This window comes from Podarcis bocagei, assembly GCF_964188305.1.
Source record: "Podarcis bocagei genome assembly, chromosome: 7".
In the NCBI taxonomy this organism is placed as follows: domain Eukaryota; kingdom Metazoa; phylum Chordata; class Lepidosauria; order Squamata; family Lacertidae; genus Podarcis; species Podarcis bocagei.
The window spans coordinates 44,702,629-44,721,786 of NC_138132.1; the positions used below are offsets into that span (position 1 = coordinate 44,702,629).

General features: G+C 44.4%; 1 protein-coding gene across 1 annotated transcript in view; it reads right to left on the reverse strand.

The window, feature by feature from the left end:
• Positions 1-2,767, reverse strand: part of VAT1L (vesicle amine transport 1 like) — a 58,368-nt gene extending 55,601 nt beyond the window's left edge. The window contains exon 1 of the mRNA XM_081202725.1: positions 2,349-2,767. Coding sequence (XP_081058851.1) covers positions 2,349-2,569 — 221 coding nt within the window. The 5' untranslated portion in view covers positions 2,570-2,767. The remainder of the gene's footprint in view (positions 1-2,348) is intronic.
• Positions 2,768-19,158: the final 16,391 nt, after the last annotated feature.

Sequence of the window (19,158 nt, forward strand, 5' to 3'; positions counted from 1 at the left end):
TCTATTCTGACTTGCTGGCTCCAATTCCTAGCTCACCTCTGACAGCTGCTAATGACTTAGCCTTGAGAAAAGGGCAGTGTGCATGTAAGGACTGGCTTCAGAAAATGTGCATTTTCATGCAAAGTGCATGCTGTTCAGTCCCTGCTTCCTCCACCACAAGGTCATATAAAACTGTTATGGTGAATGTCTTTTTGCAGTTTAATGAATTGCAGACCAAATCAGATATACATCTAAGCACACCTGCACTTTACCTACACTGTATATTGCTTGCCTTTGAATGCCTAAATTCATAGGCACAGTGAGGATCATCAGGCAAATCCCCATGCCTAATTGTATGATGTGTAAGGAAACCCCAGCCTCCCATCTCTTTCCAGGGAAAGGCAACTTGGTTGGGGGGCAACTTAGGGACAAGTGGGAGCAGGAAAACAACTCAATAGCATAAAGGCCATCATGGAAGTCTAGACCCCTTCTATGAGGGGGAAATGAGGGGGTAAACAACAAAATGGAGGCCAAGTTCTTAGTGAGGTGGCCAATATGTGTCTAGGCTGCATCATTTTCAGTTCACATCCACACCATAAATTTATGGGTGTCCTGTTGATTTTGATTGAGTTGATTTCATCAAGTGAGCACACCTGAGATTGCAGCCTCAACTTATTTACAACACCTTCAAGTACCTAACTTTGTCCAAGAACGGGAGGGGCATTGACCTCCTGCCCCCACCCCCCGGCTAGCTTGAATCTTACATCAAATTCATTCTAATATTTATTTCATTGTACATTTGGTTTACTAAATTTGTACCACACCTTTCTTCCATCAAGGGACTCAGTATAGCATCACATGTGGTTCCCATGTCTGCCATTCAGGCAATAACCAGGTCTAAACCTGCTTAGCTTCAGAAAGATGCCAATAGCCAACAGCCAGTAACCGCTAGAACGTATGGGTCCCCAGATGTTTCTAGAATACAACTCCCATCATCCCTGACCATTGTCTAAGATGGCTCAGCATGATGGGAGTTGTACAGCAATGACATTTCTGGTCCCTGGGGTGAAGAGCACTGGCCTAGAAGTTGGAATACCAATCTTTTACCATCAGCTTGCCCAAGCGTTGGACCACCTCAGCACAGTTGCTAGACACACACAATGCAGGAAACTAGCAATAACAGCAAACACTGAGTTGCTTCCCCATGAGAAAATGTGTTTGGATTAGCAGGCAGCAGAGAAATGTAGAGATGAGAAAAGACTCAGCTGGGGGAAAAGGGGATTCATTCATAACGAAGGCAATGCTGGGTCACAGTAACCAAATGCAATCAATGCATGGCTGACAGACAGAAAAAGAACTTCACACCATACAAGAAACCTAATAGGATGCTGAGGCGAGTAGTGTCTTGGAAACCAGCCAGTCTACTACTAAACTGCAGAGTCACAAACATGGGCGAAGAGGGAAGACTGACAGAAAAGAATCACAGAAGGCCAAAATGCTGTTTCCCAGCTCTTACCTCGTCCTCGTATCCATTTCTAAAGGCTGAAGCAATAGGAGCAGAAGGGCTCCCATTCAGCTGTACAGAAGGAGGACCACCATAATGGAAAATTAAGGTGATCACCAGCACCATAATAATGGTAAATTAAGGTGGTTATCCTATGCACATTCCCCTGGAAGAAAGCTCCACTGAGCAGTTTTAGATCTGAGTAAATGCCTCAAAGGTTCACCCTGTATGTATACTGGCAATCTGATGCATTCTTACTTGGGAGTAAGACACACTGCACTTAAGCAGGACCTGCTTGTGGGTAAACATGCACAGGGTGGCACCCTTATACTTGACACCAAGCCCCCACTGTACTGCTGGGAAAATGTGCCTAGGACTGGCCTGTAACTTTGCAAAAGTGTCTTGGAGGGGTGAGCACACAAAGAAGCTTCCCATATCCCATCCATTCATTCCCAAGGGCAAGCAAGATCTCTCTCCTGTCCACCCTCAGGCTGATAGGCTACCAAGGCACTTTAAAAAATGCTCGCCCAGTGAAACACGGATGCTATCACTAAATACAGAGAAGGGTTTCAGAATATGGATGGCAAGGAGTGGGGGGGGGGGAGAGGGCTGGATGGGGGTCAGAGGCAGAGCCTCTTCTTCTCATGCAGAAGGTCCCAGGTTCAGTGCCTGGGAAAAACTCTCTGCCTGGAACCTGGACAGCCCCTGCCAGTCAGTGTAGACGTTGCTGCTGAGCTTAGGGGTCTAACTCTGTATAAGGCAGTTTCCTGTCTTCCTAGGAATATGCTTCTGGAGGGATGGGTGGGTGGGTGGGAAGGATGATGACGATGCTGATATAAGAGTAAGAATAAGAATAATACTGGACCAGGCTTTGACTCTGATCTTGAGTTCTCCTTCCTGAGGCTCCGGCATCACTTTTTTGGACACCCGCAGCTTGTTCAGTCCCCCGAAGGCAGAGAGCACCACGGCGCGCATCTCCTTCGCGTCCGCGCCTCTCGGGCTGCTGCTGCCGCCGCCGCCTTCGGCTGCCTCCTTCTCGATCATCTGCTCCGTCTCCTCGGCTTTCTCGACTCCTTCCTTGGCCATGGCGCTGCTCGGAGACGAGGAGGGGAAGGGAGAAGGAGGAAGGGCGGACGGATGGACGGACGGAGGGAGAGATGCAGAAGAGCAAAAAGGCAGAGAGGGCGACCTTCCCTTCTCACTCCGGCAGCCTTTCCCTCTCCTGTTGAATGCGAGCGTGGGCTCTGCGTGAGTGTGTGTGCGTGAGCGCGCGAGCGCGTGTGCGCGCGGCGGGATGCTGAAAGATGTATGCAATGGCTGCAGCCGGCTGGAGGAGAGAGCTCGGTCCTACCGCCAGCCTGACCATCTCCAAGCGAGTAGAGGCGCCGCCGCCGTATAAATAAATGGACGCTGCAAATAAATTAATTAATTAACCTTCCCGCCGTCCTTGGAAATTTATTCCCCGCGAACGAGCGTGGAGGTGACGAATGGGCAGGTGTGTAAGCTTATCGGGGCAGGGAGTTGCTCTCTTTTTGTTGCCAAGCTGTAAAGGGCCTATTGCTTATGGCTTGCATTAAATCATCACCATTTGCTTATTACTGGGTGGTACTCAATGATACCTGTTAAAGTTAATGCACACAGTCAACTTGGGTTCCTTTATTTCAGAGGGTCTCCCCTGATTAGGACTTACTTGGCAACAACCCATTATTACTATAGTTGGATTTTGGTGGATGCTGTTATTGCTATTGTTGTTAAAAACTTCAGGTGCGTTTTGGCAGAGGTTTTCTCCCCCCCCCCTTTTTAAATGCTGCCCTTGTTTTTATTAATCTTATTATTATTATTACATATTTCTATACTTTGTGTGCTTTGATGTTTTGAGCTTTGGGGAAAGTAGCTGAAGTGTTTTGAAGACATGCCAATGAGAAGGAGAGACTCCTTAGCTTAGTGGGAGTGGACAGGCTTTAAATGCATAAAGTCCCCAAGAGCCTATTCAATCCTTAGTCTCTCCAGGTAGTGTTGGGGCACATTCTTGTTTGAAACCCTGAAGAACAGCTACCAGTCGGTGGTCAGTCTTGAGCAGGCTTCCTCAACCTCGGCCCTCCAGATGTTTTTGGCCTACAACTCCCATGATCCCTAGCTACGACCAGTGGTCAGGGATGATGGGAATTGTAGTCTCAAACATCTGGAGGGCCGAGGTTGAGGAAGCCTGGTCTTGAGGCCCATGGCCCGACTCAGCTTCCTGCTATGCCACATTTGCTAAGGCTTCCGTAACTTTTACTGCTATGCAGAAGACGGGATTTTAACAGATGCAGTTTCTCTTTGCTCTGAATGACAAGCTACTTCTGCTAAAAGTCGTCTGTAAATATGAAGAAAGTGGGGGTGGGTTTAAACAGAGGTTGGATAGGCCATCTGTCAGGGACTCATTAGCTGTGATGTCTGTATTTCAGGGGGTTGAACTAGATGACCTCCAGGGTCCCTTCCCACACAAGAAGTCTATGATTCTAGGTCAGAGATGAAGAGTCTCAGCTCTAGGAGATCAAATGCAGCCCTCCGCAGCTCTCCAACTGCTCCTCAGGACTCTTCCCACACCAAACCTCTTATTGGCTCTGCTCCACACCCTCTTCCAGTTTTTCTTTCTTTCTTTATTTGTGACCAGGCTGGAATGCGTCCCTGAACTGTAATAATGCTTGCTTGGACAGAAAGAAAAATGTGTAGAAACTTCTGACCTTTGTGTAGCTAGACAGGAGCCTTCTGAGCGGTGGCAAGAGTCACATCCATTGTCCCACCCACCTCTATCATGTGGCTCATGGAAGGTTTCCCAACAAAGTACATGGCCTTCAAGCCGGAAAAAGGTTCTCCACCCCTTTACTAGGTTCTCTTAGCCAAGCCACTCCCTCTGAGACTCCCCGCCTACAACATGTGAATAATAATAGTGACCTACAACAATATGATGGGCTGTCAGCAATCATATGAGGCTGCCTGAAGTATTAGACCTGGAACAGCTGCCCTGGTCTCTGGCCTGTTCGTGAAAGTTGTTAGATGGTAAGTGCCAGGGGGTGCTTTGGGTGGTGATCCCACACAGTGCTACACTGGGTAGAAGCTAGAGAGGCAGGTACTGGTGTGTATAGCCTACTGTACAGATGGTAGGTGCAGTGGTTAGAATGTAGGACTGAGACTTGGGAGACCAGCGTTCGAATCCCCACTCAGCCACAAAACTCGCTGGGTGACCTTGGGCTAGTCACTCCCTCTCAGCCTAAGCTACCTCACAGGGTTGCTGAAATAGGGAGGAGAATTATGTATGCCACCTTGAGCTTCTTGAAGGAAAGGTGGGATATAAATGAAATAGATAATTAAATAAAGGTAAAATTCACTTTCATTGTTTTGCTCACTTTTGTCTCTGGCCTTAAATACGCTGGCATATGACCCCCCCCCCAATATTGTTCAGAAAGAAATGCAGCCATCTTCTGCTCTAGAATGTAGGAACTGAACCAAAAGAATTAAAAGTGGGGAAGTTGATTAATCTAGGCAGCGGCTTAGCTAGCCGATTGGGTGCCTGGGGCAGCGTGCACTCCCTGCAGCTGGGGGCGGGGTGAGCCAAGGTAGGGCGCGCTGCATGGAGCCTCTCTGCAGCCTCCCCCTCAGCTGTAGGGCAGCTGAGGCAGTGGGCAGACGCAATCCCTGAGCTGCTCGAAAAAGCAGCATGGAGCTTTCAGGGAGTCCGCCCTCCCCCTCAGGAGAGACGGGTGGCTCAGGCACGCTGCAGGCCCTGTGGCGTGACACCCAGTGCCCCCCACCTCACGTACCTACGCCTCTGGATTAGGCAGATTCACGGAGCAGAGGGCTGTTGAAGGCTACTAGCCACAAAGGCTGCGCTCTGCCTGCAAAGTTGGAGGCAGCAATGCTTCTGGTTTCTGGAAATCACTTGAGGGGAGAGTGCTCCTGCAGTGGCATAGGAAGGGGGTGTGGTGGGTGCGGGAGTTATTTTTTTCAAAACCACATATTTTTGGCATTTTGTCACCCCCCTCAGTGATGACACCCGGGGCGCCCCACACCCACCGCACCCCCCTTCCTATGCCACTGAATCTAGGGCTGGCTAGCTTTTTTTTGGCTGGGGGCTGCATTCGCAGTTGGCCAAAAGTAAGTGCACACACACTCCACCCCTCCCTGCCTCCTCAGCTGATTCATGCCCCAAGGTCATGCAGTGAACTTCATAGCTGGGTTTGGATTTGAACTCAGGTCTCCCCAGTCCTACTCCAGCACTCAAACCACTACACCACATTACATTGTTTGCACATGTGGCATTTCCTGCATTGCAGAGGGCTGGACTAGATGATCCTTGGAGTCCCTTCCATTTTATGATTCTGCAAATCATCCCTCAGCTCAGTTATGCCACAAATTGCAGGGAAATCACCTTGAAAGTAAATGTATATATGATAACATGGACTGCAGGGTACTCTGCACATGTGAAGAGACACACTCTCTTTTGGGTTGTTATTCCCAACAATCCATCATTGAGCCTTCATTTTTAAAGAACAGTTTCTGTGGTTCAAATTAAGCCATCTTTATATGTCTTTCTCCTCTGAACACTCCCTTCCCTTAACTATAGCTACCAGACTAAAAACCTGAAATTACACACCTGTGGACATACTTATCTGAAATTATGCTTTTGAAATGAATGCTGTAGTGGAGGAAAAGCACTCCTGAAATTTTAGCTCATTTGTTCTGTCTGGTCTTTTCTTTTGGGGGCATTTTGCTTCAGTCATGTTGACAACTTCCACTGTCTCAAAGTGTCAACCCACTTAGGTTGGGATTGGGTTCTTTGTGAGCCTCCTGTAACATCCATCCTATCTCCTTTCTAATAGGCACCCTGCGCCAGCAAAAAGAAATAAAGGAGTTGGCGCAATCGGACTGCATCAAACCCTTCCCAGAACAACAGGAACGTTTTCTAATTGAGCAGTTTTTAGTTGGGGGGGGGGGGGAGGAAATGTAAATCACGTAATGTGGGAGAAGTCCTCAAATCCTAGGTGCCACTCAGGTGGACAGGAAAATGGATGGAACATGGGATGCTGCCTCATAGTGAGTCAGAACATTTGCCTGTTAAATCCTGTATTGTCTACACTGACTGGCAGTGACTCAAGCAGGGAACATGCCCAGCGATACCTGGAGAGGCCTGGGGTGGAATCTGGGACATTCAGCATGTGAGCCAGTGCTCTGCTACTAAGCTACAGCCGTGCCCTGTGGCTACAGCATTCCCTGACGAAGGACACTGGGCATATGCTCAGAGACACCCTTGTTTTCTTTTTCCTGAAAAAGAAAATGAAAAGCAATCCCCAGACAAATAGTAAGGAAACCCAACTTCACTTTAGATATTATTTGCTTGTTTGTTTATAATATTTTTTACCAGCCCTTCACCACTATGCCCCAGGACATGTTACAACATTAGAATATATACAATTATAAAAACAGCTAAAAGTGTTACAATGATAAAACGTGCAATACCATTCTGAACGGAACAGAGCGGCATATTTTGACACATTAAAAACAAAACAAATACACAGCTGCTCGATAGATTAAGTAGATGGGTGCACCTTTTCAAGCCCTGGATCTCCTTGCAAGAAAAAGATTTGCCTGTTTATTTCCCCTATTTAACTGGAAGTAACTTCCCTATGTTTAATTGCCTTAAAGGTAAAGGTAAAGGGACCCCTGACCATTAGGTCTAGTCATGACCGACTCTGGGGTTGTGGCGCTCATCTCTCTTTATTAGCTGAGGGAGCCGGCGGACAGCCTCTGAGTCATGTGGCCAGCATGACTAAGCTGCTTCTGGCGAACCAGAGCAGCGCACGGAAACACTGTTTACCTTCCCGCTGGAGCGGTACCTATTTATCTACTTGCACTTTGACATGCTTTTGAACTGCTAGGTTGGCAGGAGCAGGGACCAAGCAACAGAAGCTCACCCTGTCGCGGGGATTCAAACTGCCGACCTTCTGATCGGCAAGTCCTAGGCTCTGTGGTTTAACCCACAGCGCCACCCGCGTCCCCTTTTAATTGCCTTACTGTTGGGTAAACATGCTCAGGATTGGAACTTCATTCTGTGGATCTAGTTTTGAGACAGATTTTGCAGTTGTCCATGTCAAATAGCTGCCCCCCCCCATTGAATCAATTGGCTTTTTATGGAGCTATATTGCAGTCAAAACTCAAGACTGTATATTTTTCCACTCATGTATGATATGGTTTTTCTTTTACAATCAAGTCCTAAAGAAGACTGCATTGCATATTAACCATTTTTAGCTTTCTGTGTCAAAATTAAGTATTTCAGAGAGTTAGTAACTTTGATGACATGAATATTCACCACATTCCATTTCCACCAGACACTGTGATGCTACTACAGTGGCGTTTTCCTCCTTTGTTTCAGAGATCACACAATGAATGAAATGACATCACAATGCCAGCTCCTCAGTCAGGCTGGGCTACACAATGACATCACTGGTGGCAGTTGAGGGGAAACTGTGAATGAGAGCAAGGGAGGGCAATGTAAATTAATGGTTCATTGTTTTTCAAAGGGGGGGGGGACCTCAAAAAATGTGAATCATTTTGACTCAACCTTAGTCTGAAATTGACTCTGAACAATGTTTAGGAATATATAAGGAGAAACTGCCTTGACTCTTCCACACATCTGCCACATTGCATTGCCTGCTTTTTTCTCTTTCTGGTCCTATAAAACATTATTGCTAACAGATGAAAAATGTTTTTAATTTATGGCATAGTTTGTGCCAGAGTCTCTATCCAGGAAAGCTATTTTTGTCTGTTATTATAATCCACTGTCCACCACAGTTATCGGTAGGGAGATCAGGTTCAGGGTTTGTTTGTCCTCATTATGAAAAGCGGGTCTGCAAAAGCGAGGAAAGAAAATATCTTAACTGGCACGTCCCTGTATCAAGCAATCTTGTAATTCACAAAGCTCATTCACAATCTGAGATGATTATTTAATTTCCCCCCCTTCTGTCAACTTCAGTGGAGGCTCATCCCCCTCCCCCCCTTATCTGCAGAAGTCAGAGTGAATCATAGATGCAACAAAGCAATTTGCTGTTAGAGCTGCTACTAGGAGCTGCATTTTCCCCTTCAGCTGTGAAAAGACATACGAATGTGCTTTGGAAGCATTTGGAACAATGAAAATGGGTTCCATTTTAAATGGAAGAAGAGAAAACCCAGTGCATTCATGTTTGGGGTGAGAAGGCCCCTACCGACTTACGTTTCTGATGGTGCAACCCTATGCATGTTACTCAGACATGCAATCAAAGAGTAAGTGTGCATATAGCAACCGGCTGCAGGTTATGGTCCTTGCCATACAGGCTTGAAGCCTGAATCTGTCAAATAATTCTATTTAGACTCTGAGGCTGAACTGGGGTGGGTGGGTGTCAAAAGACTGCTGAAGTATCCTGGGTGTCTCCTTCTCCTGAGGTGCCATGCTCTCTCCCCACCCTCCACCCCCAGTCTCCAATAATGTGCAGGACAAGGAGAGGAGAACAGAGGTGGACAGATGCAGTTTGAGATTGCATGGGAAACATCTGGGAGATGAGGAGCCTTAGAAGGGGTGGAAGGCAGGGACCTTCAGCCCTGGAAACAGCTCCGCAGGGGCAAGACCTGCTGGGAAGTGTTGCCGAGTTGTATGCTGTCTCCTTGAATCAAGTGTTAACTTCACTGACAACTGACGTTGCTTCTTCAAGATGGCCTGCATCTGACTCCAGCCCTAACACGTGGCTTAGCATTATGGGCAAACCTTCCCATAAGCTTAACTCCAGCCTTTTTACTGCTAAAAAACCAGGATCTGAAATCATGGTTTGTTACAGGCCTCTGAAACTTGTTATGTTTTAATTATGGCTTGTTGCTAACTTACCACCCTCCCTTAACCATGGGTTGTTTTAATCCTTCACCCCACATGCTCAGAGACAGGGAGAGAGGTAATTGGGGAGGGAGGGAGATTGTTTGGTTTGTTACAATGTTATGCATTTTGGTGTTTTTATATTGTAAACCACGCTATGATCCTCGGATGAGAAGCAGTATAAAAATTTAACAATAATATTATTACTGTTATTACTATAAATAATAATTACAAAAAGCCCTACAGAAGCATGAGGCAAGAGCAGCTGGAAAAGAGGCCAAGCTTTGGAGAACAAACCATGGTTTATTTGTTCATCTGTGGGACAACTCTAGTTTGTTTGCTTAAAAAAAAAAAGGCTTAGCATTTTTGTGAACCTGGCTTCATCAGGGGAAATATTCCAGGCAATATTTATTTGGATACATAAGTACTACCTTTCGCCACCATTTTGCAAGAGGAACTGTCTCCAAGTGAAGTAAGACCAGTTGCCATAAGTGGAAATGCAGTATCTGAAAAATGATGATAATGTATAAATTATTTTTGAATTCCTTTGGGAAGGGAAAGGCAAGTTATATAAGGTAATGGGGCTCATTAATTCAAAGCTGCAGAATGACAATTCTAGTTGGGAACGTCAGACAAAAAATATTGGTCCTCATTTGATTCAGTCTCATGACATTATCAAAAATACATACATAGATCTTTAGTCTCATCCTTTTGCCTGGCTTCTGCCAGAGGTTGATGAATAAAGCATGCTCCAGGGAATCATATGAAAAACAACATGTGTGCAAATTGGCTTGCATAACTTTGCTCTGAGCAATGATTTTTATTTATTTCATAGTTTAGTGGTTGGTTGGTGTTTTTGTTTTTGTAAAAAACCCCGTATAAATAAAAAATGAATAAAAAAATTAAATAAGGAAGCCTACTATTAACAACAGAAATTTGTATTGCAGAACAAATATAGGAAATAAACTTTATATAATTCAGTTGTTCAAACATTCATCCGGAAGAATATTCGCTCAGAGTAATGAGAAGTGTCTTACTAGCTCCTTATTATGTAGAGGATAAATGGAGGTGAATTCAATTGGAAACTAAGACACATAACTTGTAGCAGGCAGGGATCACCAGCCCGGTGCCCACATGTCTGCTTGTTTTTTAGAGATAAATTTTGGATTCGGAGAGGAATTTTATTTATTAATAGCAGTATGTGTGTGTGGTTGAGATAAATGCACTTGGGCAAAGAGAGAGATGTATGTGTGATCTCTCTGTGTTAACGCGTGAGAGAGAAAGGGAGAAGGAAGGTGGTATGTATGTTTTATGTGGTCTGTGTGAGAGAGGGGAGAGGTAAGTGCATTCATGGTCTGTTTGTAGGTGTGGTCTGCTTGATGCAGACATAGGGTGAGATATGTACCATTTCAGAAAGTGTGAATTAGGTAGGTTCACCTTTAAATGCAAACTCAGTAACTATTTCAAACCATGCTCTGGACAAGAACCTTTAGACAAAAATGTTTAAAAAGTAGATGGGCATTGTTTTCGACTTGCAGGATTTAAATCACAATATTCTCTTGCAAGCTCAACACTTGGCGTGAGAGAGAAAAGAATCCCATCTGCTGCGACATGTTGGGTTTGCAGGCATCTTTGTGACACACATTTCAAAACATACAGAAGCTCTTATCTTACCAAGACATCTTTCCTCTTTTGCTGTTGCCTGAGGCCTGGATGTCTCTGATAAAATGTGTTAATGCAGAGCTTGCATAAAATGTTTATGTACATTTGGCAAAATATGTTTATATATTAGGTAAATTATTATATATTATTTATATGTATGTAGGTATTACCGAATGCACTATACTACAAAAATGTTGAAAATACTGCTTGCTTCCAGGAGCAAATGGGGGCTGTGTGCAGAAGTGGTAAGAACAATCAAGTTACCTCTGTAAATTTTGGCGCCAAACACTCACTGAGCATCATCAACTATTTGAGACCTATGTTTAACATATTATGATATTTTGAGTTGATATTTGGCAGTAATTGATAGCTGACGTGATGATATTTAGCATTTGACACTGCATAATAACAGCAATAATTTTAACGGTGGAATAAAAAGCTCTAAAATCGATATGAACATGTATGTCACACAAAACAGTAAAACACAAACTAAACCATAAAATTAATAGAAGTATTAATTAATAAAAAACAGCAACCATTCATCTTCAAGGTAAATAGGAAGCTGTCTTATATCTAGTCAGACAAATGGTTTATCTAGTTCTGTTCTGCCTACAGTTCTGGCAGCAGCTCTCCAAGATGTCAGGTAGCAGATATTCCCAGCCCTACGTGATGGGGTCTGAAGCTTCTGCATGCAGAAGGTCCTAGGTTGAATCCTCAGCATCTCCAGTTAGGGATATGAGAGACCCCTGTCCAAAATCCTGGAAAGCTGCTACCAAACAATGTTGACAATGCTGAGCTTTATGGACCAATAATCTGATGCAGTATGAGTCAAGTTCTTAGGTTGCTAAAATGTCTTGTAAGAAGACCCACAACAAATTTTAAAAGGAACGATCGAAGAGTCTTGTGTCACATTAAAAGACCAACAAATTTATTGAGGCATACTTTTTTGTGGACTCAAGCGTAGTTTGTCAGAAATGCCTCTTAAGTGCACGTTACACCTAAAATTGTTGTGTGTATATAAAAAAATGTAGTGTGCAACTGTACCAAATAAATATTTGCAAAAATCACACCAATATGGGCTACAGGATGTTCAGGAGGTTTGTCCAGTGAACAACCACAGAAACCCCGGTTTTGCTGCCATGTGATGTAATCTAATGTGTGAAGCAGCCCTTACCCCTTCATTTTGGAACTCTGGAGGTTTAGTTCAGGACAGTGTGCTCAGAATATGTTGATGTCAGTAACCCAAACCAGAGTTTCAGTACCGATCAGTTGTAGTTCCATTGTGTGTATATACCCTTCTTGGCCTATGTTACAGATGTGTGCTGCACCTTCAAAAGGTACCCTACTGTCCTTGAGACTATGGTGAACATTATTGGAAATACTTCTGCCCTGTGAAAGGTAAAGGAGTCCCTATAAGCAGAATGATTCCATACAATTTCCCATATCCTTCTGAGAACTAGAAAAATAACCTGTCAGTTGAATTATAACATTTGAAGGCACCTTCCTCTGCCTCAAGCTACTGTACCTAAATAAAGCTGCAGTGACACTACAATTCCGCACAAGTACATCTGTCGACTGAAACACATTACTGACCCATCAGTCTGTTCAGAGCTTGCTATATTGTAGTCTAAGATGAAGCGTCAACTTGCATGGATGAAATGGCACAGCATGTCCTGCCTGAAGCATACTATCACAACACAGCAAGACATTTTAAAAGGGGTTTGTTTGTTTGTTTATTTATTTAATGACCCTCCTGGAAAACCAGAATTGCAAGTCCCTATCCAGCATGCACAATACGGGTGGGGTGGCGTGGGGAACAGTAATGTCAGAAATGTGAAAGCGGAAGGAGATACATCTGGTTCACACATGCATGACCATTACTACATTTCTCTACACTTGACTACTGTATGTTTGATGTGGTGTTATCTGAATGTGCCAACTGATGGCAGTTATAGGTGCTGCATTTGAGGCGTTGTGAATTGTTAGGAGACTTTTAGCTGTGATGTGTTACATGGACATAGCCAGGATTTATGTTGGGGGGGGGGCAGAACCTCAGTTAGTTAAGTATTTTTATTGTTTTACTTGATTTAGGAGGGGCAGTTGCCTCCCCGCCCTTGGCTATGCCCATGAGGTGTTATTTCTACAACATTCATATCTGCAGGTCCTCACCAGAGGTGGGGAATAAATTCCGTTTGGTTTTCATTTTAATGTGTATCTACTTTGCAAAACATGCAGACTGAAGCATGGCTATCTTTCAAAACCTGCACTTCTCAGAATTTGGAAATGCAGTTTTCCAATCAAAAAATGTGTACAAAAATGCATATTGCTTTGAATTTGGAGAGTTAGCTTGCATGATGCCTGAGTACCTTCATGGGATCATATTCATGGGATCCTGGATCCAGTGAAGGTTAAAATCTAATGGGGAGCAGGGGATTCCATTGCTGAACTGGTCAGGCAAGTTTATTTGAGAGATAATGACTGTAGTTCCCACCTAAGTACCATCATTAGTATAACAAATTACCGTATTTTTTCGCTCTATTGGACGCACCGGACCATAGGACGCACCGGACCATAGGAGGGGGAGAACAGGGGGGGGATTCTTGTTCTCCCCCTCTAAGTCAAGGTGCGTTCTGTGCGTTCAAGGAGTTCCCGCTGGGGTCTGGAGGCTTTGGGTTCCTTTCGACCTGCTCTTTGGGGCTGGGGGGGGGAGCGCTGCTTTCCCCCACCGCCAGCCTCCAAACCAGGTCGGGGAACAGCGGGAAGGCGGCGCTCCACCTCCCCGCTGTCCCTCCAGCTTGTGGGGCTGGTGGTGGGGAGAAGCGCTGCTTTTCCCCACCGCCAGCCTGCAAACCAGGTCGGGTTTGGAGGCTGCTATCCGCAAGCCTTGGGAGCCCGGCGGGAACTCCCGCCGAGCTCCCAAGGCTTGCGGATATCTGCCTGAAGCCTGGAGAACAAAAGTGGTCGGTGCACACCGACGCCTCTTGCTCTCCAGGCTTCAGCGAAAACCTGCATTCACTCCATAGGACGCACACACATTTCCCCTTCATTTTTGGAGGGGAAAAAGTGCGTCCTATAGAGCAAAAAATACGGCAAGTTGCTCTGTGCCAGAGGGTAAATGGGTGGGCCTTCATCAGTTTACTTGGCTGTTATACCAGAAGGACAATAGCTAACTGTGTGAGAGAGCTGAGTTAGAAGCAAGGGGAAGCCAGAGAGCATGAGACATGACTGACTTCTGTTTTGATTCCAAGGCTGTGACTATGGGAGAAGCAAGACTTTATGAGATGTTAATACTATGAGCCCCACCATCATAGGCTCAGGTTTTAAGTTAATCACCACAGTCTCAGCTGTCCCTCATTTGAAGGAAACTCGATCCCAGGTAAACACCTGGAACCCCTGGAATCTCTCACCGCTCTGAGATTGGGATGGGGTGTAACAATATATTAGGTGAAACAGTGCGTACAAATGTATACTTCAGTGAGAATACCATACAAAAATGCCCCTCTCTTGAGGAAGGACTTTCCCCATATCTGCTCTGGAGGATTGGAAGAACCCCCAGAAAAGTGTGCAAGGAAGGGGAAATTGTTCTGTTGGGCAAGCCAAAATGCTTCTACAGGTGGATAGATCTCCTTAGAACTAGGTTGAGTACAGTGCAATATAAAAACTGTGTTGAAATATACACATTTTTTTTTAATGATTTGAAGAACTGGTAAGCTAATGTTGAACATATGTGTGAACAAAGCCCTGGTTACTTACCGTAAGTCTCTTTGACATTAAAGTGATTAAGCCTATCACTAAACAGATCTACTGCTAGGTCACACATTACAATTGGAAAACGCCTTAAAACACAGATGCAAAACCACTGGATGCACACACCCAGTTTGCTGATGCTGCTGGACCGCAGTGTGGTGGATTAGGTGAAGTGGTTACCATGACAACTTCATTAATGAAATAAACAACTGTGTGCACTACTAAACCATAGTCCTCCACAAGATCTCTGCACCTGAGCACAAGGAACTCAGAGGAGATATGCATGGAAAATAAAAGAGCACCACTTCCTTTGGATAGCAGTGAAACGTATGAGCCTGCTGCTTTCAAATGATGCAGTGATACACTTCTGTTGGCGGAAATAATTAAGTTATCCTGCTATCACTACACCCCAAGTCTGTTGCTGCTAATATATTTTTTAAAAAACTGCACACAGCCAAGGTTATCTTCCTCTCTCTCTCTCTCTCTCTCTCTCCCCCCCCCTTACCCACTCACTCACCATCCAAATCTCTCTATATGGAGAAAGATACTTAGACTTATTGATATGTTAGCTTAATAGGTGCAGGGAGTTTTGTCAACATGAGTATGAAACACTATCAAGATGTGCATCTTTTCTGCAGCAAAGTATAGAAATACCTCGGTGGTGATGAACAGGCTTCCTGAACTGTTTCCATCACAGCTACTCACTATAAGAATTGCAACTGGGCTAACCCCTATCTCCATCCTTTTTCCCTGAGTGTAAACCTGAGGAAAGTGATTGTCTCACTACCGATCTTCCTAAGTCATTCTGGGAGCTTTTCAAAAGACAAACAGAGTGAAAAAATGCTTTAAAGAAACAAAATGTTCAGTGGGAAAATGGCATGAGGGAAAGAGGGATTTATTTGTTCATTATTATATTTGTAACTCACCTTTCAAGTATCCAAGTCAGATAAGCCATACTATGATCACATACCTTTTAGGGATGTAGGAAGCTGCCTTCTCATGAATCAGACCACTGGTTCAGTATTGCCCACATTGATGATATAGTTTGGACCGGCGCCTTCCCAAGCAAACACCCCCCCCCCCGTTGTATTCAGTTGTGATCTTCTGTGAATGGAAGGAGCCCTTGATCTAGTGGAGTCTTTGATCTAGACCAGGGGTGGATAACCTGTGGTCCTCCAGATGTTGCTGGATGTCATGAACTGGCAGGACGATGGGGAGCAGGAAAAGGAGGAAGAGGATCCAGGCAAGGGGTATAGCTGGGACGCTCTAGGGTAAGCAGGGAATGGGGAAGGAAGTATTCATGGGATGACAGAGGATGGTGAGGGGATGGAGGTCAATGCACCACAACCAGAGCAGCAGAACCCATCACCAGAACCAGAGGGGCCTCTGTCCCCATGAGCACAACAGACTCTGAGGTGCAGGGAGCAGTGGGAGGGGTGCTCTAGGAGGCTGAGGCAGGCAAGGGCCCCTAGCCCAGCTCCCTAGCTGGCAAGATGGGGCTTGCTAGCTCTGGGAGGAGCTCCTCAGCTGGAGTAGTCTTGAAACAGGTGAAGGTCAAATGCCTCATGAAGCCCAGATGCTGCAATCAGCAGGCATAGTGTAAAAGGGAAGCAGAGTTGAGGTACTGTCTGCTCAATTGCCCACGTTGATGGACGTTGGCTTGGATGCTCCTGGACCTCTGTGGAATTGTGCTTCAGGTTTGACTCCAGACTGTATCCTGACTACTGGACTTCAGGCTTGGATACTTGGATTGACCCTGGACTGCATTTCCAGACTTTTTGGACTTTGCTTGTGTGGCTTGACCCCAGACTTTGGACTTACATACTGATTTGATGCCAGGTAGGCCAGGGGTTCAAGACACTGGACTATAAATTCCATTATCTTTGACCATTGGACACACCGGCTGGAACCAATGGTTGTTGGGCTGCAGCAGCTTGAATATCAGACCTACTTCAAAGGATTGCTGTGAGAATAAAATAGAGAGGGGGAGAACCATGTATGTTGATATGAGTTCCTTGGAGAAAAGGAAGGATGGAAATATAATAAGCAATAAATAAAACATCTAGAGCAGCCTTTCTCAACCTGTGGGTCCCCAGATGTTGTTGAACTACAACTCCCATCACCCCTAGCTAGCAAGGCCAGAGCTCAGGGATGATGGGAGTTGTAGTCCAACAACATCTGGAGACCCACAGGTTGAGGACCACTGATCTAGAGGGTAATGTGTTCAAAAAGTGCAGTTTTATATGGGAGCAAGAAGTCCCTAAGAGCTTTAAATGTTAACACTCGCACAATAACATTCAGCCAGCAGCTGAAAGAGTTAAAATTCAAAACAAGCAATTAAAACATCAGATAAATGTCAGTGTATGCTACTGTTCAGATCAGATCAAAATCACCATTCATTATATGCTCTGGCAAATAGAAATATCTTAAATAAAAATGGTGGTGGTCTTTGGCCAGAGTCTGCACACCAATTACTCCAAAACTGGAGAGTACAGCTGGCAAAATGCAATCTATGCTAGCTTTTCTGGGCAAATGATAACGATCTCATAATGTACAGGGCGAGTCTTTTAAAAGAGGCCCCGTGGAACATGTGTACTCTATATCCACAGGGCCTCTTTTAAAGGACTCACCCTGTATTATATCCTACACAAAATTTGTTGCTTGCAGTATCCAGGGGGCTGTTCCTGCTCTCTAGCTAACAGTTCACAACCACTATATTTTTGTAGTATTTTGTAAAAGTTGCTATTTCTGAATTTAATTGAAGTTGGGAACTTCCTGCCTTTTGTGAAAGGTACAGATATCAAAGCAATATAACATCATAACAAAGCGTTTCCCTTGGTTAAACATAAAAAGGTTAGTTGCAAACAATGTTACCATGTGGGGAGGGCACAAATATTCCAAGAATGAGAGCAACACTTTGAAATAAATGCTCTCTCTGTGTGTGGCCCTCTATAAATGTAAAACTATGCAGATATCTGGTATATTATACCCATAGGTATTGGAGGCATGCAAACCCCATCTTCAAAACACAATGGTGCAACAAGTTCCTCACACAGCACATGGTTATGCTATGGAATCTGCTCACACAAGATGTAAGAGATGTAGGCCACAAACTAGGAGAGATTTAAAAGAGGATTAGACAGACTGATGGAGGATGAGGCAGTATTCCTCTGAATACAAGTTGCCTGGAATCATAGGTAAGAAGAGTGCTGTTGCCCTTAGACCCTGCCATAGGCATCTGTGAGACTAGGATGTTGGACTAGATGGGCCTTCTTATGTTTCTACAAAACTAAGTATCATCACTTTTCATAAAGAAGGAAGTAAAACACACACACAAAATGTTTCAAACTCCCCGGCCCCATTATACCCAGAGAGTCCTTCAGTTCAGGCTATTTTTTTGAGCAAGCCGTGATTGCTATCACAAACTTTCTAGTGCAATTATCCTTCCTCTTTTCTAACCATAAAAACCATCAGTACAGAACTGGAAGGTGTGGGAAAACAACCAGGAGTGGGCAATGTTGTATAACTTCTGCAAGGAAAAGGTGAAGACTCAATAAATAGGTGCTGTCATATAACTTCTGCAATTTTTATGTGAACACTTCCAGCATGGAAATTCATTGAGGCTGGTCTGAAAACTCCCGAGAGTGTGATTAACAAGCAGTCGTACACATGGCATGTACGTACTGCTGTATACCTTTGAATATCCAAAAGAGGAAGATAATAGCTCTTCTCCTTGAATATCATAGAACTGTGTACAAATAGTATTTAGCAGCAGTACCAATTGTACTGGCAACATGGTCTCCATTTTGTATCTTCCACAATGTCTCAGACTTAGTATCATTCTGCAACACCATGGAAGGAGAATAATGAGCATCAAATGTTTTTTTTTAAATAATTATAATGGTGGAGAACATTTGGATACAATTATGCAAAAGGGCCTTCCTGTTCTAGGAGTTTTTGAGAAAAATCTCAAAACTTTTATCAGAAAAGTGTCTTCTGAGGAACTTCAGCTAAGACATAGTCTAGATTCAGGTAGGTAGCCATGTTGGTCTGACGCAGTCAAAATATATAAAAACTGGACTATTTTTTTATAGTCTGTTTATTTTTCTCATTATAGTGACTTTCCTTCAAACCTTACCTTTTCCGTGAAGATTTTGATGCAACCCTTTAGTCCAGGGATTGGAGACCTGTGACCCTCCATGTTGTTGGGCTACTATTCTCATCACCTCTGAACATTGGTTATGCTGGCTGTGGTTGATGTGAGTTGGAGTTCAAAATCATCTTGCTGTTTATAGGCTCCCCATCCCTGCTTTAATTCTCACACAACTAAAATGAAGTCTACATCTATGTAACAGCATTTGCTCACCTTCAAACTTTTGTTATTGCT